Source organism: Sphaerodactylus townsendi, linkage group LG04 (assembly GCF_021028975.2).
Source record: "Sphaerodactylus townsendi isolate TG3544 linkage group LG04, MPM_Stown_v2.3, whole genome shotgun sequence".
NCBI lineage: Eukaryota > Metazoa > Chordata > Lepidosauria > Squamata > Sphaerodactylidae > Sphaerodactylus > Sphaerodactylus townsendi.
Window position 1 is genome coordinate 40,826,675 of NC_059428.1, and position 20,208 is coordinate 40,846,882.

General features: G+C 44.2%; 1 protein-coding gene across 2 annotated transcripts in view; it reads left to right on the top strand.

Moving 5' to 3' along the window:
* The window catches only part of ST3GAL6 (ST3 beta-galactoside alpha-2,3-sialyltransferase 6), a 69,935-nt gene extending 49,727 nt beyond the window's left edge, over window positions 1-20,208 (top strand). Inside the window, exons 8-11 of one of the 2 annotated variants that reach the window (XM_048493961.1) lie at window positions 2,062-2,199; window positions 13,333-13,485; window positions 14,785-14,885; window positions 16,884-20,208. In XM_048493961.1, the coding sequence (XP_048349918.1) occupies window positions 2,062-2,199; window positions 13,333-13,485; window positions 14,785-14,871 (378 nt within the window). In that variant the 3' untranslated portion in view covers window positions 14,872-14,885; window positions 16,884-20,208. Of the gene's footprint in view, window positions 1-2,061; window positions 2,200-13,332; window positions 13,486-14,784 lie in introns of both variants that reach the window. The other variant, XM_048493960.1, reaches the window with a different exon arrangement.

Sequence of the window (20,208 nt, forward strand, 5' to 3'; positions counted from 1 at the left end):
GCATGATGTGTGCGCATTGCGGTGAGCAGAGAGGACTCGGCCTGTGGGCCTGGTGCCTGTGCTCTGGGTGGCTGCTGCCTGAGGAGGGGGGGGGGTGCAGAGGAGGCAGAGATGCTAGAGAGGCCAGAGCAGGACTTGCTGGAGGCTAGAGCAGGATGGTCCCTGCTCGAGCGGGTGGGGCAGAGGAAGAGGGAGCCAACTGTTTTTTTTCTGAACTAAAACCTCAGCATTCAGGTTAAATTGCCGGGTTGGCACTTTGCGATAAATAAGTGGGGTTTGGGTTGCAATTTGGGCACTCGGTCTCAAAAAGGTTCGCCATCACTGCCATACAGTGAGAATAATTTGTTTTGGTGGTGCAAGGGATGAGGGAACAGAAAGCAGCATTCACTAAAGCAGTTTTGCATGTGAATATATGTATGTCTATCAAGAGAGGTCATGTGCATATTTTTCGCACACACATTCTGCATGATTTTATAGCAGGGCCAGGAAGATCTTGTTTGGAGAAGACAGAAATTGTGGGTGCCACAGTTTGTGGCAAAATGACCCTGAAATGGAATAATGAAATGGTTTGATCCTTCAAAGCCTCTGTGGTACACTGCAGTTCACTACTGTTTCCCTCGTACATTGCTGCAAAAACATCTGTACCAGTAGCCTTGAGGAAAAATCTTTGCCCAGATAATCCTTCAGTATATATTCCTGTTATCTCAAACAATGCTATGCTCTTCTTTATGCACCTTTATACATTTGTGCATACTCTTAAAATCAAAGATGTTCTCCCATACCCCTGGCCACATTGTTTTGGACAACAGATGCTGTTTGCATGAAATGTTATCTTGAATCCTTGGAGCCTTGTTCCACACATGCTCTCTTTTGCCCACTTCAAGCTGATACGCATCAACATTCTTATCTCTGATGTGCAGAACGTGGAAATGTAAAATGAATGTGGAAATGTGAAATGAATGTGGAAATCTCCCTCATCCCCAGCCCACCACTTCAGTCTGGACAAATGAATATTATAAGTGCCACAAAACTAACTATAGCAACTCATTCTGTATCAACGATCACCGAGTCTCCCTCCATCTTTTGTTTGGGTAGGAAGTTGGTCCTACTGCTGGTGCTACCTGCCTTGGTCCTGGTACTGTGATACAACAAGAAGAGATGGAGGGTGAAATACTTCTGCAGAGTATGGCAGTCACTCTGACCCTCTCAGCCAGCCACACCCTAACAATTGTAATTGAGGCCTACATGTGTGCTTACATAGGCCACTCAGCCCTTTTGTGCCCAGTTCAAAAGAGGAAATAGGGTGGAATGTATCCGGTTTTCATCAAGCTGGACAAATAGGCTGATTAGTAAACTGCTGAAAGTCTGGTTGACTTCTTCCTGCTTTAAACCAAATATATGAGGAAAAAGGAACATTTTTTCTGTCCGCATACTTGCAGAAAGACCTGATAGGTCAGCTTGGTTATTTTGGCAGAAGCCAAGAATGTAGCTTTGTGATCATTCCCTTTCCCCAGATAAATAGGTGGTGAAGTTACCCCACATATGCTAGATCACTATAATTGTGTCACAGTAATGAAAGATTTCAGGAGCATTTCTGTTTACGTGCAAGGAGTTTTCTCCTAGGCATGTGCATATGAAATGGGACTTTTTATGTTTCTAAGCAGTTCTGTGGTACTTTCATCTCTTTCTAAGACATTGCCTTGTCTTTCTGAACATTCTCGTTATGTGACGTAACCATGAAAAAGCTCTGTAATTTTCATATTCAAGGATTGAGTTAATTTTCTTTTGGGAAAAAACATCAGAATGTGTCTCAGTTCTCTGTCCTATTGCCATGTGGTTCCTATGAAAAAAAATAAGTATCTTGATTTGGAGCAATTTATTTTGTGAGCTTTCTTTCCTTTGCAATGCTTCTTCCAGAATGTGGATAGATTGGTGTTTGTGTGTGTGTGTGCATGTGTGCAAGTGTGCACATGAAAGAAAGATGTATTTTACCTCCCAGTTACATTATTTAGCAAGTTGTCGCAGCTTCATAATTTTAATGGAAAGTTGTATGTTCAACAGAGAACGAGTGGCTTTTGGAAAAAACCAGCGATGAGACTGATATATTCCCTAAACCAGATCAGAATCCTTGATCCAGCCATTACCAAAAGAGCAGCCCATGAATGGCTTCATTTGCCCACAAGGTTTACCAAACAAGAAGTAAGTATTTTTTTACAGTTCTCCTATCCTGTAACTCCTAAGACAAATATTCACCATTGACATACCTTGATATGTCTTGTACACATCACTGAAAACTGGGTTGTCTCAAGGTTGACTCTGCCTTTGATCCTTCTGAGGTTGGTAAATGAGTGCCCAGTATGCGGGGGTAAAGGGTACATGACTGGGAAAGGCAATGCCAAACTACCCCGTAAGCAGTCTACCTAGTAAACATTGTGATGTGACATCACCACCTGAATCAATAATTAACCAGTGCTTGTACACAGGACTGTCTTTATCTTTTAAGGTGAAGTGATGATATAATGGAAAGTGTCCAGGGTAAAAGTATGACTTTATCTGTCTGGTTTTTTTTGCTATGTGTACAATGCTTGACATTTCCAAGACAGGAACTAGCTTTTCGTACATAAAACTTAACAAATGCACAGTGGGGCTATTAGGAAACTGGTACAAATCTGTGTTGGAGATGTTCTAACAATATTTTAGCTTTGCATACAAGGTCATGAAAGTTAGCAGCTTAGTGAATGTCTTCCAGCCTGCCTTTCACATACCTCTATAAGGCATTCTGTAGCAAATCAACAGTCTAAAGTTATCAACCTTTAACCACAAGACTGTCCTCATTTTAAAAGATTGGGGTGACACTGCAAAGAGCTTCTTCCGTTTCTATTTTTAAAACCGCAGATTGTTATCTAGCCCTTTGAACCTTTAATTCATGTTGTTGCACTCACATTTTGAAGGTGCTGTCCACTGTAACAGTTTGTGTTTGTTGAGAAAGTTCTCCAAAAATCAGCTGCTAAAGAAAAACACTACAGGGTGTCTAAGATCTTTATTCACCCGAACAAATACCTGCATGAGCGTTTTTCACTGGTGAAAGATCTTTCAGTGACTTAACTTTCAACTGAGAAATTAACAGCCCCATCCAGAGCTGATGGGCATGTGGAGATGGCACCACTTTAGCACCACCCTGTCCTCTCCAAAGGGTTTTCTGGTGGCACATGAAACCCAGAAAACCCCCCGCCTACAATCCCCCATAGGGGAATATTGAGATACTTCATGAAAAACATGGTGTATCTCCGAGGGTCAGTTCACCAGCACACAGGGACTGGAAGGGCAGTGGAAGCCAACTAAGATCAGCTGCAGCCTCCTGGCCCCAGCCCTGGTATACCCCCAGGTATGTTGGCACAGCATTGTACATCAGTGGGCCTGGGTTAGGATGGTGGCTTCGGATGCCCGTCTGGCCACGTAAGTAGCCCCTCTCCGGCGCATTTGTTCTTTGTATTGGTAAAATGGGCACCCATGCTAGTACAAGGGCTGTGCCGGCTTCATTAGGGGATTCCCCCCCCCCCCCGGATTGGGCTGCCCATTTAATTCATTTATTTTAAATTTTTATTTTAAAATTTAATCAAGCAGAACATACACAGAAATGAGCAATGAATTAAAGCACAAACACCTGAAACAAACAGCTGTGAGCTTAAGTGTTGCAATAGGTGTCATTGGCTAATCAGTTACCTTTTCATGGAAAAACTAAGTTCTCCTTCCCAGTAACTTTGACATAAATACCTTTCTGAATTATTGAAGGGTGCATGAGATTACTTTTGTTCATTGAATTGCATGGTATTTTCTCATTTTTAAGTGGAAATGCCATTTTGAATATTTTGTCTTAAATTCCCTATCACAGGGACATTCCAAAACGAACAGAACCTCTAAAAAGCACACACAAAAAGTAGTTGTGCCCTTAACTTCCTGTCTGCTGGTTAGTTAAAACTTTAGATTAGCTGATATACTTATTATTACTCATAAAAATCCTGCCAGCAGCCCCAACTGATGTGTATGGGTACACACAACTGCTTGAACTGTCTCTCCACACCCCCCCCCCACTGAAAAAGAAGATATTAAGAAATATATTAAACATTCATCTTAAGTACCATGGGAGGCTTTGGGGAGGGGGGGGGGTCAGATTTCACAAATGTGGGTGGGAAGAGTGGTTGCTTTGCCTGACCTAGGTTGCAACTGACTTTCTAGAAAAGGACAGAGAGCTCTTGAGGAAGGAGTCCTGTATGTTTTCTGGAAACTTTCAGAAAAATTCAAACTATAAGTGTTGCTGTTGTGCTTGGCTGGGGAAAAATAATGTGATGGGTCTCCAACTTTTTGGCTCTCTTACAAGAGGCTTTAATTTTCAAGCGTGTTTAGGAAGTTTGTATTCCTCAGTTTTGGCTGCTGTGGTGAGAGGAGGAGGGAAAATACGAAGCTTGTCTTTCTTTACAAGGACCCTTTGAAAGAACCCACAACTGCTAATGGTGTCCAGAAATCTTACCTTTTGAAGGCAAGACAGAAACTGGTTGTATGAAGGCATTGGTGGTGTCTGCTTTCACGGAACTGTGCATCTAAGCAAAAGTATACCACAGACCACCCATACTTTATGTGTTATGTTAACTTCACTTTTTCATGTACGTTTGCAGGAGCTTTTGATAGTTGAAAACCTGCTTGTTTTTGTCTGGTTTCCATCTAGCAGTTGTAGATGTGGAAATCAGTCAAAGTACTTCCTTTGATGCTGTGAGAAGATGGGATGGCTGATTGCAGTGCCCCCTCCTTTTCTGAAACTTTAATTTTAAAATGCGGTGCATCACAGCTGTTACTATTAAAAAACAAGTAGCTGACATCACTGGAAATCTCTGCCAAGACCTGCAGTGGAATGGAGTATCACATATTTGACTTTGACCTTGATATCTAGCCTGGCATAGTTTGTTTCACTTTTTAATTTTTTAAAATAATTTCATTAATGTTGCATTATAGACATCATAGTTAATGAATTTAACATCTAGATATATGATTTGTTACTTACATTGTATGCTATGTTATGTTACATTACCTTTAAAATATATCTTAATGTTATTTTCCTCAACATTAACCATTTTACTTTAATTCCCACTTAAGCTTTCAGCTAAGTGAGAATTATGCCACTGTCTTTTCAGTCAGGCATCTCCTTCCAGAATGTGAGTTGGGTGTAAAGGAGGCTATCACATCAGTGAATTGATTCTGTTTGAACTATTAGATTCAGGCTTCACCAAGAAGGGACTAATTTTTGCCATTTACTTTTTTCTGATTCTGTAATTTTGTTGTAACTGAAAAGTACCTGTGTGTAGTCATCCCCGCAGGGTCGTCGCTAAGGAATAGGCGAGACGCGGAGGAGGTTTCATCTGGTGGAGAGCGTCAGCAACAGGAAGCGCGGGATTTCGTGATCCTGACAACTCTCTCTGTGCTGGTCTCTGGCACCTTTTATTAGGGTTTCATTGTGGGCGTGTAAAGGAGGTGGGTAGGGAGATGAGCGGGAGACCGGGAGACCTGGAGATCATCATGTGATGCATGATCTCACCTGGCTACGTGCGGAGAGGAGCGTAAGTGTCTGAGCCTAATCCTCACCTGGGGGCAAGACCATTGTCCCTGCGCCCGGTGACTGAGCCAGACAGTTCATGACCCGTGACTCATAGGGGATGAGGAGTGGGGGTGCGGTGCGACCAGAAGGCCGTAGGTCCGTTGGCGTCCCAACGTTCTACCACGGCGCTGCTGGGTCAGCAGTGCATTACTACATCTCCTCCTTTTTTACATTTTAGAAGGGGGACCGAAATGCTAAGGGGTGATTTAAAGGGACGCTTGTCTCCTCCGCCGTCTGGTCAAGCTGACCAAGCTGCTTGTGTAACATTAGAACTTGGTTGCGGGGTAAGGGAAATTCGAGGGGCTTCTTACACCCGTTACAGGCAATATTAGACACACACTGAACGAAGCAAGATCCGATAACGAGGCACACAATTAAACCAATGCAGAGCTGCACAATAGCACTTAACCATCCTCCCGGCAGCCAGCTCCAGAGGGCTGACCACCAATGGGGCAAAACATCATATTTCAGATTAGATACAACTTCTTGCAGCTCACGTACTTTCATATGGATCAATTGGGAATTATCAGAAAGATTAAAACAACACATATTATGTACATTCTCACAACCTTGGTGATGCAATAACAACAAATAACATAACTTCTAAAATTAAGGCATGCAATAACTTCAGCAATAGTTGGTTCACAGTAAGCAATAAAACATGGCTAAACGATACATAGGCTGGATGATGTGCGGAAGGAGGGCAACCCGTGGTTGCATAATTGTCCAATGCATGGCTCTTGCTGTTTGACTACCAAAGCTACAGAGCGATGGCGTTAGAGTCCATGGATTTCTCAAGAGCGTAGGGAGAGCTACTGATAGTCTTTAGCATTGCAGGTTCAGTGATTCTCACGAGCAAGGTTGTGAGAGAAGGCGTGTTCCAACAATATTCAAGCGGCTGAGAACAGCGGAGAGTTCCAAGGGTTAATCTATCAGGAATGTCCCTGGCTGCAACTCCAAGCTTCAGCCAGGGGGCGGCAGAGAGGGAGAGAGAATAGCGATTGTAGATGAGGAGCAGCAACACGCGGCATCAACCTCTGAGCCACAGCTGGCCCAGGCTGCCGTTCCCCCCAGGGGGGTGGCCCCAGCGGGGGCTGTGATCCTTGTGGAAGAATGGGTGTGCTGGCTCCAGAGAGATCCCTCCCATCTCGGCCCAGGCTGGGGGGCAATCGGGCCCTCTCGACAGGGCGGCGAGGTCGATCCTCCAGGGAGGCCCCTCTCAATCTCCGGGATGGGGCTGGGCTGGGATGGCGAGCTGGACTCCTGTATGGAAGAGAAAAGAGAAGCAACGCTTGTCCCACAGGGTTTTTGCGTGCTGGCTGAGTTAGTCCTTATAGATGACGATGGAAAGCCCGAGCCCTGAGTGGGGCGGGCAATTTTGATAGATAGAGAATAGAGAAGAGTACTTTGGATATGGTCTGGCTGGATGAGACCTTGATTGGGTCGTGATAGGGGGGGGGGGACTCCTCCCCTTTCTTTCGCTTGTTTTGGGCCAAGCTTTCGCTAGGGCTTAGTTGGCCCATTCCGACAACGATCACTTGCAACATTCAAAGGCGTTAAGAGATACAAGGCAGGGAATTGCCCGGCTTAGGAGAAGGGAGAGGTCATATCCAGGTCGGATGTTTGTTTGTAAAACAATCCCAATCACCGTCTAAGGTGTGGGTTTTTTGCAAAGCAACTTGAACAATTCACAATTATAGTCATATCGTAATATAGCATCTATAGGAAAGATATAGAGAAGATGCAAAGAAAACAGTTCCTGGGCTTGAGGTTTGATCACAGGAGCAAATTGAGAGGGGTTTGCAAAAAACCCTTTATCAGATCCTAGATCTAGAGGTGGGGTGCCAGCCCATTAGAAAGAGGGAGGGTGTGCAGAAAGGAAGGCAGGGGGGGGGGAAGGGTTGGAAGTCAGCTCTACCTTCCCCTCCCGTAAGGGGACTTTGGCCGGTTTGAGCTCGCTTCCTACCTTCACAGCGGAGGCTGTGTAAGATAGGTGTGGCTGAGAGACCCCCCTTGGCACTGTGACTAGCCAGGGAGCGCTCAGCAGAGAATGTGGGAGCATGAAAATGATTTTGGCTTCATATGTAAACTCTACGCCAATGGCCAATGTGGCAGTGTAGGCTCAGATGGACTAAGGAGAAAAGGTTCTCAAAGCGAGAGGTTTGAAAGAAAAGTTTTGAAGGTTTAAACTAAGATGGAAGGCGTGCTTGAAGCAGGTCCCATCGGGTATCCTGGGGAACACGCATCTTGACGAAGCTGTGTCCCGCTTTGCTAAGGCCCGGATGCTGTAATGGGCGAAGCCTTTCAAAGCCGCATTGGCACACACATGAAATCAGAAGGAGAAAAAACTTTAATTGAAGCACAAGAGCATAGCTTAGAAGCTAATGGAAAAATCCCCCCTATGAGGGGAAAACTTTAGGGTCTCTCTTGAAAAGGGGGGCAAGACATACAGAACATAAGACATGAGGCATACAGAGCAACATATAAAGTAACCCAGAGGAGGGATTGCAACTCTGATTTGGAGATTTTGCTCCTCTCTCTAGGAGGTGCTGACGATTTTGCTGCCACTGGGAGACTTTGGAGCTTAGAAGGAGCTTTGCACAGGCTCAGAGGCTATGAGATCTAGGTTTGAACCTTAAGCAGCTGGAGAGGGCCAAGGGGGCTTCTTCTTCACAGAAGGACTTCTTGGCTTAAGGCCATTGTGCGAAAGCATCTTCCCCTTTCCATGCCTCTTCATTGGGTCCCAGATTGGCTATGGGGCATTCTGGAGGGAGGGAGTTCAAAATGGCAGTCCTCTTTGGATAATGAGACGGACTGGGCATAGTGCCAGAATGTTGGCGTTCTCTTCCGCTGCCAGCATTTCCTTCTGTTGCAATTCAGTGACTGTGGACTCTGCAGAGATTTTTTGAAATGCGTACACTCTGGGGCACTGGCGGAGGCATGCAAGTGACTTTGGAAGTAGAAGGGGTTAGGCAGAGCAGGAAGTGTAGGACGTTAGGGAGGGAGCAAGCTGGCGCAAGACCAGCCCAATGAGGTCTACTCCGGTGGGGATGGGATCACTATACTGAGCTGGGGCAGCTGAAGATCTCATGGGGGAGCTCCGGGGAAGGGTTTGAGGTGCGGATCTTGGTTCCGGGCTGGGGAGATGTCCCGGGTGCGGAAGCCTCCCCAGCCCAGGCATTGGGAGCCCCCGGGTCTTAGAACTTTCTCTGGGGGCCTTAGCGCCCACTCTGAGGGAGAGACCCTCCTCCGGCCAGGGTTGTGGTGGCCCCCCCGCCGGGCAGCCTACAATTCCTCGGAAATGGTCCTGGTTTGCCGCGAATTGAGACACTTCCGCCTCTCGGGGCTGTCTCAAAGGCAGCGGAGAGGGCGGGCGGCTAGAAAGGCTGGCTTGATGGGCTTAAAAGACCCGATATCCTGGCAAGCTTTTGAGCATGCGTCGGCCAGCTTTCCGGGGTTCCTTCCTAGGCCTGTGATCGCTTTTGCGGCACTTCCAAGCGAGGCGTTCTCTCCTTTGGCAAAGGCGCTTAAGGAGTTCGGCCCTGGGCCTCCCTCGTTGTCAACCTGCTCTCTTGGAGGAGCCTCCTGGAGCCTGTTCACAAACTCAAAGCAGATGCAGGGCTTCCTTTGAGGCTTCCTTGCCGGGTGCTAGAAAAACTTTGGGGTGGCTGTCCGGGATTGGGAAATTTCAAAAAACGCTCTTTGTAGGCTGCATTCCAGAGGCGCACCGTAAGGGTGGCCACCGGCGGAGGACAATCTGATTGTTAGCAAGGTTACTGAAGGCATCGGCCGTCAGAAGCTGTGCTTGGCGGTGTAGAGGCGCCGCCCGGGAGGCGGCTGCCCTGCTAAAGCATTGCTGGCGGAACTCGCTCTCCCAGATCACAAATTGTGCAGGGCTCAGGAGCATCACGGAAGGTGGTCTTCCAGTGCGTCCGGAACCATTAAGTGATTCCTCGCGACCGCCTCTAGCATGCACTCTCACATAAGGGGCTGAGTGACTCCTTATCGCCCCGCATCGCTTTGGCGGAGCTCAGTGAGGATGTTATAGCTTAAGTGAGCTGCGGTAATTCGACAACCCGCCGAACAACGCCATCCTCCCCCTCGGTATCCGTGAAGAATGGGACGGGGCACAATGCGAGGAAGATAGGTCGGCATCGCTCTTCCGTCAGGGTTTCTTTCCTTTGCAGATCGTGGCTAATAACGCCTGGCGAGAGTTTTGCAAACCCGCGCCATTACGTGGCGCTGGACGGAGAGGTGCGGTGGCTTTGGAGAAATGAAAGTGGCGGAGCAAGGGGAGGCGGCTGAGCCCGGCGGGAGAATTTGAAATGGCTGCTGAGAGGAGCAAGGGGGGCAGGAAGGAGGACAGGCGTCCAATTTAGCGGATAAGAGAGAAAAATTCCGGGGTTGAAATTGAAGGTGAAAGATCGAAGCGAGGCTACGCTCTACAGCAAGGGGTTTAAGCCTATAGGGTTCTGCAGGCTGATGGCGACATAACATTGTCTCCATCGGTCAGTATAGCAGTGACATCGGGCGCGCGACGGCGTCTGGGTGCGAAAGAGTGTTCCGATGTTTTCCCCATCGTCCTTAAGATTCAATGTCCCCCCCTCTGGGTACCATGGACACTGAGCTTCCCAATCTCCTCAACCAATTTGCGCAGCTCCCTTCTCTTTACGGGGACTCCTGCAGCTCGTGATTTTCGGCTAACGCTTTCAGGCTTCGTCAACGATGCTTGCTCATAAGCGTTCCTGCTTTTGCAAGCTCTGGCATACTCACCGGTGTTCCGTCCCGGACGAGAGAGTGTCCCTAGGACGCTGTGTCTCTGGATGCGCCGATCCAGAGGGACAGAAGCTGTATACCCGAAACGGGTGGTCCCTGGATCACGCGCCGATCCAGCGGACTTCGGCATCGCGCAATACCCTTCCCCAGGCCGTGACAGTGGAGCAGGGTGGAGGTCTGCGAGACTCCCGGGTTTTCGGCACCAGCTTGTAGTCATCCCCTGCAGGGAATCGCCGCTAAGGAATCAAGCTAGGGGCCGTGGTAGACGCTGAGGAGGTTTTCATCTGGTGGAGAGCGTCAGCAACAGGAAGCGGGATTTCGCGATCCTGGACAACTCTCTCTGTGCTGGTCTCTCGGCACCTTTGCGCAGGTTTTCATTGTGGTAAGGCGTGCAAAGGAGGTGGGTAGGGAGATGAGCGGGAGACCGGAGACCTGGAGATCATCATGTGATGCGCATTATCTCCGCCTGGCTACGTCGAGATGAAGGGCGTAAGCGTCTGAGCCTCAATCCTCACCTGGGGTGCAAGACCATTGTCCCTGCGCCACCGGCTGCGCACTGAGCCAGACATGTTCATGACCCGGTGACCTCATAGGGGGGGGATGAGGAGTGGGGGCGCGGTGCGACCAGAAGGTCGTGAGGTCCGTTACGCCCCAACGTTTCTACCACGGCGTGCTGGGTCAGCGCAGTGCGGATAATAAACACCTGTGATTATTGTCAAACTGCAATGCAAGCTTTCAAATTTTGCCCCTCAGCAAACTTAGTGTTGAAAGTTGTTTAACATATTCACATTAAAGGGTAAAAAAGTGGACGCAACAAGTACAAGTTAAAAGGTCACTAAGGAAGAGGTTTCAAGCTCAAGGAGGGATACTTGAGGGGACCCCTAAAGGCTGGATTCCAGAGCCAGCATCAAGTTTCAGCAGCTATCAGCTGAGGCCTTTTAATAACTGAAGAGAGGCTGTAGACAAGGAGGACTTGCCATCAAGGAGAAAGCAGGAGAAAGAGCCCAGATGGTCTAGAACAGGGGTAGGGAACCTGCGGCTCTCCAGATGTTCAGGAACTACAATTCCCATCAGCCCCTACCAGCATGGCCAATTGGCCATGCTGACAGAGGCTGATGGGAATTGTAGTTCCTGAACATCTGGAGAGCCGCAGGTTCCCTACCCCTGGTCTTGAACAAGACAGGCAGATCTGTGACTGAGTCTGTCTGATGAGTGCCTGGGCCTGATGAGTACCTCAGCAGGACCAGAAGGAAGATTGCAATGTAGCCTGAGGCCACTCTATACCAGCATTGACCGGACATTCTCTAGCAGTAAGGAGCCCCAGGACTCAGAGGGGTGAATTGCAGTACTGCAGTGAAAACTCTGCTCATGACCTGAGTTCCATCCTGACAGAAGTTGGTTTCAGGTAGCTGACTCAAGGTTGATTCAACTTTTCACCCAGCTTGCTGGGGGTTAGCTGTAGGTGACTGAGGAAGGCAAGGACAAACCAGCCTGTAAACAAAGTCTGCCTGATAAATATCATGATATGATGTTATGCCATGGGTCAGTAATGACCTGATATTCACACAGGGGACTACTTTTATCTTTAAACCTATTAAATACTAATTCGAGGTGGAGGGATAGTGAAACCTTCAAGATGCCACTTTGTTTTACTGTGTCTGAAACTGTGAAGAGCAGCTTCCATAATCTGACTCAAAAAAAGTGGCTTTATATATTCTATTTAGATATTTTTCACTATTAGCCATATTGATGTGAGATTTGCCCTGGCTTAGGTGGCCCAGGCTAGCTCTGCCTTATCGAATCTCAGAAGCCCAGCAGGATTCAGTCCTGCTTAGTGCTTGGATGAGAGACCACCAAGGAAGTCCCAGGTTCCTGTGCAGTGGTAGGAACTAACAAATCACATGTGTTCATTTCTTGCTTTGAAAACTTAAGGGGGCACCATAAGTCAGCTTCAACTTTGCCTTCCATACTTTCTCTCCCCCCCCCCTTATTTTTTCCCTTTCTATATTTCAATATTTACCTGGAAGAATTATTTCCCCAAGCTGACAATTCAGATTTTTACCAATGAGGTTCCCAACCCACCGTGTTCAAATTACTCTAATGACTAATGTGGTGGTCCATGTGGAGATTGTCCTAAGTGTAAAATTGTTATGAGAATAATTCAAGTATTCCCTTTCAATAATACTCACATACGATCAGATAACAGCAGGTAGCATGTATTGGTCACTTCTGCAGAAGGAGATCAACCGGACCCGAAAGCCCAGTCAATCTGAGGTCTGAGATGCAACTCAGCTCATATTTAAGGTCACGGTATTCACGGTATTCAGCAAGCTTATTACAAATACTTCTGCAAACGTGTTTTTAAAGCAAGTTCCCTTTTTCTGTTTGCTACATTATAATATTAATTACTTATGGATTTCTCACAACTCCAATTTTATTCATAACAATATTGATAAGGGAGTGACTGAGTGGTCCTTTCTTTTAACTGGGGTAGTATAATTGGAGTTTCAAGTACATGTTAAATTTGCATTTACTATTGTTTCTGTAGCCAAATTTGGGCTTTAAAAAATCTGTTTGATATAAGAAGAGGAGGAGGAGGAGGAGGAGTTTGGATTTATAGACCACCTTTCTCTCCTACAAGGAGACTCAAGGTGGCTTACAAACTCCTTTCCCTTCCCCTCCCTTCAGCAGACACCTTGTGAGGTAGGTGGGACTGAGAAAGTTCTGAAGAACTGTGACTAGCTCAAGGTCACCCTGCGGGAATGTAGGAGTGTGGAAACACATCTGGTTCACCAGATAAGCCTTCGCTTTGACACATTGTTCATAAGAGAAATAATTTCCCCTGTTTTGGAGTATTTGCAAATGAAACATTTTTTTGGTAAGGTTTGTACTTTTGTTTTTGTTTTTAGAAACCAAAGCATCCCACGACAGGGTTGATTGCTATTACTTTTGCATTACATATGTGCAATGAAGTCCACCTGGCAGGCTTCAAGTACAACTTCACTGACCGAAACAGCGCCTTACACTATTATGGCAATGACACTATGTCTCTGATGATTCAGGTACAGTGCTGTTTTGTGTTGCTTTCTTTTCTGGGTGATGGCTTGGTTCCTGCAGAAAATCTCCACTGATGAAAAGGATTTACACTTCCCATTAGAGTTTTAATGTTCCCCAAAATACTGCTCCTGAGGAAAAGGGAACGGCGGAGGACGGGGGAAGGTTGGAGGGCTGCAACCTGAAGAAATAATCAATAAATGTTAAGTTAATGGAAATTTTCCATTGGATTTAGCCCAATGGCTAGATCATAATTTCTTTTTCTAGAAAACTGGTGAGAAGAGGGGAGAGCTACTTTATTTTTACTTTCAATAGATTGCTCCATTATAGTTTTGAGGCCATTTTATTAATTACAGTACAACCAAGAGATGTTTTAATTGTACACCTAAACCAGAACACATTGCATGTGACATGTATTGTCACTGTGAATAGGTTTCAATGAGCAATATCTTGGGCAGAGATTTTGCCATATTCTAAATGCTAAGATATCCTCCATTTCAGCATAATGACAAACATAGGCACTACTGGCACTATTTGATAAAAGTTTGAAGGGTTACTCTCTGCAGCTGGGCTCCGCTTTTTGTCAATTGGAAAATTTAAAAACTGCAAGGATTGTGTTTTGGCGTGTTCAGAGCAATTTACATTCATTCTCGTCTTGTAATCTTTACAATAAACCTGTAAGGTAGGTCAGTATTCCTCTTTTCATATTGCCATGCTGGGACTGAGAAACTGAGCTCTGAGTTCATGGCCAAGACAATTTACATGGACACTTCGGATTAACTGCTTGTTTTTTCAGTCCTGGTTGGCACACCTGTTCTTATCTAACTTAATGGACAAACACTCCTGCTACATACAAACAAGCGTACCTCACAGTCTTGCTGAATCATTCCCCACACAACGATTATGAGTATGCACCCAACTTAGTTGCCCTCGTGTCCTGTAAGAGCGTGAAATATAGTTTGCAACTGAACAGTTAACTAAGAAACAAGTTGCCTACACGACTCTGTTGTATATTTGCTTGTATTTCCAGTTACAGAAGTCTCTGCATAAGTCATTATGACAGGTTACTCCTATCTGGTACTGCTTCTGCAGGTCAGGCCACAGATACATGATTAATTAAATGAACTGTCCTCAATTGTCTTCTGTTCAGAAATGCAGTAGCCTGAGGGACAGAAATTGATGCTTTTGAAAGTTTAATTAATGAATATAGTGGATTGGGGGGATCCCTAATTTTCCAGCATTAGGGGACACCCCAGTTTGCTCCATTCATTCATCACTAAAGTCTGTATGGTTTTTATTTCACACAGAATGGGTACCATGATATTGTTGCTGAACAAAGGCTTTTGAAGGAACTCATAGACCAGAACATTGTGATCAACTTAACAGAAGAATAAGAATGGAAGAACAAGTACAGTCTTTGCCAATATTGAGTTTTTGTGTGTTTTTTTTATTTGGGACTGTTTTTAATGTTTATAGGGGTCAAGATATTTAAGAAGAAGCATATGGAAGCCATACCATGCATGTCTCCCAAGTGTAATAAATGTAGCAGAATGTCCCTGCCGTGACTGTTAATATTTGAATGGCAAGAACCAATGCACTTAACTGAATATGTTAACTGACAAGAAAACAGACTGTTCAGTAACTAGTTTGTGTTTCTGATTGGTCATAATCTGATTATTAGTTAACCCCCCAGGCCTTTGGAAACTTTCCGTCCCATTGTTCAGATAGGAGAACAGATAGAAGGGTTAGAGAAATTAAAGCACATTGGGCCTCTGAATGAAGAGAGCACTGTAGGGTAGAATATTATTATTATTTATTTCATTTCTATACCGCCCGTAGCCAAAGCTCTCTGGGTAGTTTACAACAGGTATCATGCATTTTGTTTAGAAGATGGCAGAGTGCAGTAACATTTCCAAAAAGCCAACGCCTCCATGACCTGAGAGAGCCAAAGTGGTGAAGCAGTTAGAGTATCATCTGGGAGCCCCAGATTCAGATCCCCCCCCCCTTGCTATGTAAGCTCGCAGTGTGTCCTTGAACTAATTGGTCTCTTTGAACCTAACCTACCTTACAGGGTGATGATTGTGAGGATAAAATGGAGGAGGGAAAAATGTTATAAGCTCCCTTGGGTCCCATTATGGAGAAAAGGTGGATATAAGTATATGTACTAGCATCTCTGTTGCTTGCTCTAAAGCAAATGGAAATAACATTGATGGCCAGATGCTAATAATCTGAATCTTTTCTCATTAAAAGTTCATATTACAGAAACAGATTCCATCTTTATTAACAAAACTGCAGATAAAGCAGTTGAGTTTCTGCAATATAATGGTCTGCTAACACTTTCTAATTGCTCTAAAACGGCTACATTTTTTCTGTTTTGTTCAGGTCAGTATCATTAGGTAGTTTATTTTTTTTATAGCTTTCTTCATTTACTCTAGGGAGCTTTGGGTGGTGTGCATGGTTCTTTCTATTTTATCCTCACAATAATCCTTTGAGGTAGGTTAGGTCAAAAGAATGTAACTGGCCCGGGTCACCTAGTGTGTGTTTCTGCATGAATGTGTTAATGCAGAACTTTCCAAGAGGCTGCAGTAGTTGCTGAAAACATACTCTGGAGGCCCCAGAACATGTAGTTTTTAACGTTTGCAATACCTAGGATGTTAATTGCAAGCAGCTAATAGTTAATAACATTATGAGAATAGGTAATCATCTGATCTGGTTTTGTGTGTTAAGAGAAAGCACCCCACCCCGGTTCTGTGCTGCAATCATGTGTCAGCACAAGGCTGAAGTTAGTTCCAGGGAAAGCTGAGATGATGTTTAAATGTTGAACCGTTGGCGTAATTTATCTTCATATTTCCATACCTGCTGTCAAATTTTAATTGGGATATAAAATTAATAAAACCTATACTGTGATATTGCCCCAGATAAAATCTAATAAATAGATATTAACAGCTTCAAAGCAGGAGAAAATTTGACCCACTCAGTGCCCTACAGCTGACTCTCTTTGTTGCTCCTATCTGGTTGGTGTCCCAGGCCAGGCAACCAAAGAACTGCAACTACAGTATGGAGGGTTAGCCAGACTTCGATCTTTGGAGCTGTTCAAGGACCAAGAGACCTAATGTTGTATTTCAATGGATATTTGTATTACAGAAAGTTAAGCGTACTTGATAGTATTATGCAGTGTTAAGAACAAAATATTGACCCATATTGCACTGTTTCATGGCTATGCTGATTTCTGTGAGGGGAGAGCTTTGAAATTCAGGTGATCTTTAAAATCATATTCTTGGGTATATGGATTAATGTGATAGTGCCAAAATAACCAGTCTGACCACAGAATTCTTACTAAAGCTTCACTCAGAATTTTTGCATAAGTGCTGCGACTTTTTCTTTTCTCTCTGTCCTTGCTTCCCAGGTTAAGTGCAGCAGTTAAAAGAACAGTATGACATTGTGTATAATCTTCGGCTGCTGATTGTCAAGGGACAGAAAAACCATATTTCAAACGAAGGACACTCTGGGTCTGGATAATTAACATTTCCCAAGAAAGTATTGTGAAGGATCTAGATGCCAGTTTACTTTATGGCAGGGCTCATTAGATTTTAACAGCTATATAACAGGCACGTCAATCTTGCCCTTCTCTGGGCAAGATGACTTCCTGGCGGCCGACTGCACATGTGCCAGAACGGGCGCACAGGCGCAAAAAGGGCTCCAATGTCGACTCTTCGACCCGGTGCCAAACAGACGGCTTCTCTGCCGGGCCTCCCCTCCTGCAATGGCGGCCGCGTGTGAGGCGCAGCCGCGCTATAACAGGCAAAAATCTTTTTTAGTACTGAGAGGCCTTGATTTGTGGTGGTGAAGGGAAAACTTCATCAGCTGATTTCTACCTGTTTCACACACACACCCCGCCCCAGCCCCGGCAGGAAAATTGTTACAATTCATGTGGGAATTGTAGCTCATGGTTTGGCTCCTAAGCCTTGCTCTCTGTTTATGTTCTTCCATAATAGAGGTGGTCATCTACTGAACACCCCCTCCCCTGGCACTTGCTCCTTTTCAGTTCACTGAAAGATGCTTTTCCTCCATGAATGGAAGCTCCCAGTAGAGGACTGGCTCCATGACAGAGAAGAATATAGTGAAAGTAGAAGGCAAGCCTAAGATCCAAGCCATTCCTCCAGTTCCCTTCTGTGAGACACCCAGTATATAAGACAACATTGAACAGATGAAATCTTTCTAGTCTTAGAGAAAGTCTTATGGGCAAATTTCCACTTTAATTTCTGCATGTCAACTTCTGCCCAGGTATGAAGCCAATAAAAAAGCAGTATCCGCACACTGGTCAGCCCTTCATCTTACAGGATCGTATTCGGAAAAGCTAGGTGAATAAAGAATTCTTACATGTGTAGACTTGTTGAATTTATTTAAATATTAAATGCTGTTTCTGAAATGACCCTTAATTTGTATCCCGTAGTAGGGTATTTCAGAGAACACTTCCTGCAAACATGTGACTTGTGCAGTACCCACATAGACGCTCTGCTCACAAATGCAATAGAGTGCTCAGTGTAGGTAACTCAAATATCACAGTGCTACTTTCAAGGGAAGGTGATTCGAAATTTGAGAGTAGCTCCTGGGTCAATTTTATTTTCAGTTTTTATCCCAGTTTTCCAATTAAGTGTAACACTTTTTATGGAATATTCTAGCATTTCTTAATAGGGTTTAGCCATTTTTATTTATTACATTTTTGGCACTCCCATGTTAAATACTGGGAGAGAGCACAGTGCCATTGCCATCTTGGGTCAATAGGGCATGTGGATATTTTTCAGCTTTGATTTGTTTTATCAGAGACCCCAGCTTTAACCCAACTTTGTTGAATTTGCGCTTACCAAAGATTAAAATACTGGTGGTGCTCCGTTCATGCACAGTGGTGATTGCAGGAGACAAACAAGGTAGGAGCACAAAAAAAGTAATGGCTGAAAAGGGCAATCTTCATAACATTTCATAGATCAATACGCAACCATAATATCATAATACGCAACATATATATCAAATAAAAAATAAAGACTCAAACCCGAGTCTATATATGAGAACCATATATCACAAATGCCCTGAGCTCAAAGATTGTCTTGAATACTTTATCAGAATTGATAGCTTTATATTCAGATGACCATCTCATTGATTCATGGGTGAGAAAAACCCAGATACTTATGCAACAGTAATAAAGATTAGAAAACAGCTGTTTCATCTTAAAAGTACCTCAAAAATTCCCAAGGAAGAAGAGGGGAAAAGCCAAATTGTGCCATAAATTCTTCTCTTCTAGTTCTTTCAACCTCTTTTGGTATAATTCCAGTTCTTGTATATTGATGTGTATTGAATTCGTATGGTTTTTGTAATTTGATATATATAATTTTTGAAATTTAATATATATAATTATTACGGTTGTTGTACACTGATCTATGTGAATGTATGAAGATTGCTAGGATATGTTTTTTTCATGCTTATTATTTAGAATCCTCTTTGTTTTCGCGTTCGTTATACAGATTTCTTAGAGGATCTGCTTTTTTTGTACACCCCTGATAGCCAGGAGAAAGATGAGAAAGATATGGGGAAAGCAGAAAAGAGAAATCTGTGGGGAAATGACCCACATTTTATCAAAAAAAAACTATTGACATGATACCAACATAGCCATTCTTACCTTTAAAATGACTCTTACTTACTTTGTACATATGCATAACTGCATTTATATGCCAAATTTATGTCTTGACATTAAAACACAGCACTGATTGTTAGAAAGTTTGTTGACCTATCTATTCATGGATGACTGCCTGAATGTACGTTTCAAGTCTTGTCTGTCAGTCGTCTTGTACTGCAAAGTTATCATTTTGCTATTCCGAGCCACTCTCTTGAATTCTGCTTTTTATTTCAGTACAATTATGCAAGTAATCTCAGGAGTAATATGTAGTATGACTCTGCTGGGTTTTTTCATTCCTCCAGATTTAGAAACATTTCAGAAGGTTTATTTCAGTCCCCATCCTGAGCCCTATTTCAGAATGGTGCTTTCTAGGATTCATGGTGAGCTGCAGCACATGACCTGGGACAGGGGTCTGCAACCTGCAGCTCTCCAGATGTTAATGGACTACAATTCCCATCAGGGGCTGGTGGGAATTGTAGTCCATGAACATCTGGAGAGTAGCAGGTTGCAGACCCCTGCCCTGGGATAACGAAAGGAGTTATTGCACCAAAACTGGTTTTATTTTTAATCTAAACATCACTGAAGCCAACTAAATAAGTAACATTTGACTTTACTGGTTTTAAGTGTGGGCTTTAAGAGATGGATTAAACTGTCTTCTAGAAAAATCCTGAATGTGTGAAAAAAAATTCTGCATTTCAGACTTTCAGTCTTGAATTGTTTTCTGGACTAATATTCAATTAGTGCATGTCAAGCAAACATAAGTGTCAGTTAAAATGTGTTAGCCCCAGTCTGGAGAGAGGAAAAAACGAACGTGATTATTATCTAGTACTGTCAGTCCTCAAAAGTTGCCTTAATTTTCTTAATGTTTAACATTCTCTGTGTTTGTGAGTACGCTTTCTGTAAATTTATGTGGAAAATATATCTTGATAAATGTAAATAACTGCGGCACTTCAGTTTTTTGTATGTTGTCTGTGGACCCAAATTTGTGGCCCCATTATTGTTTGTTTAAAGTTATGAATGTAGAGACCTATTTTTTCTATAATAAAACTATAAAATGGTG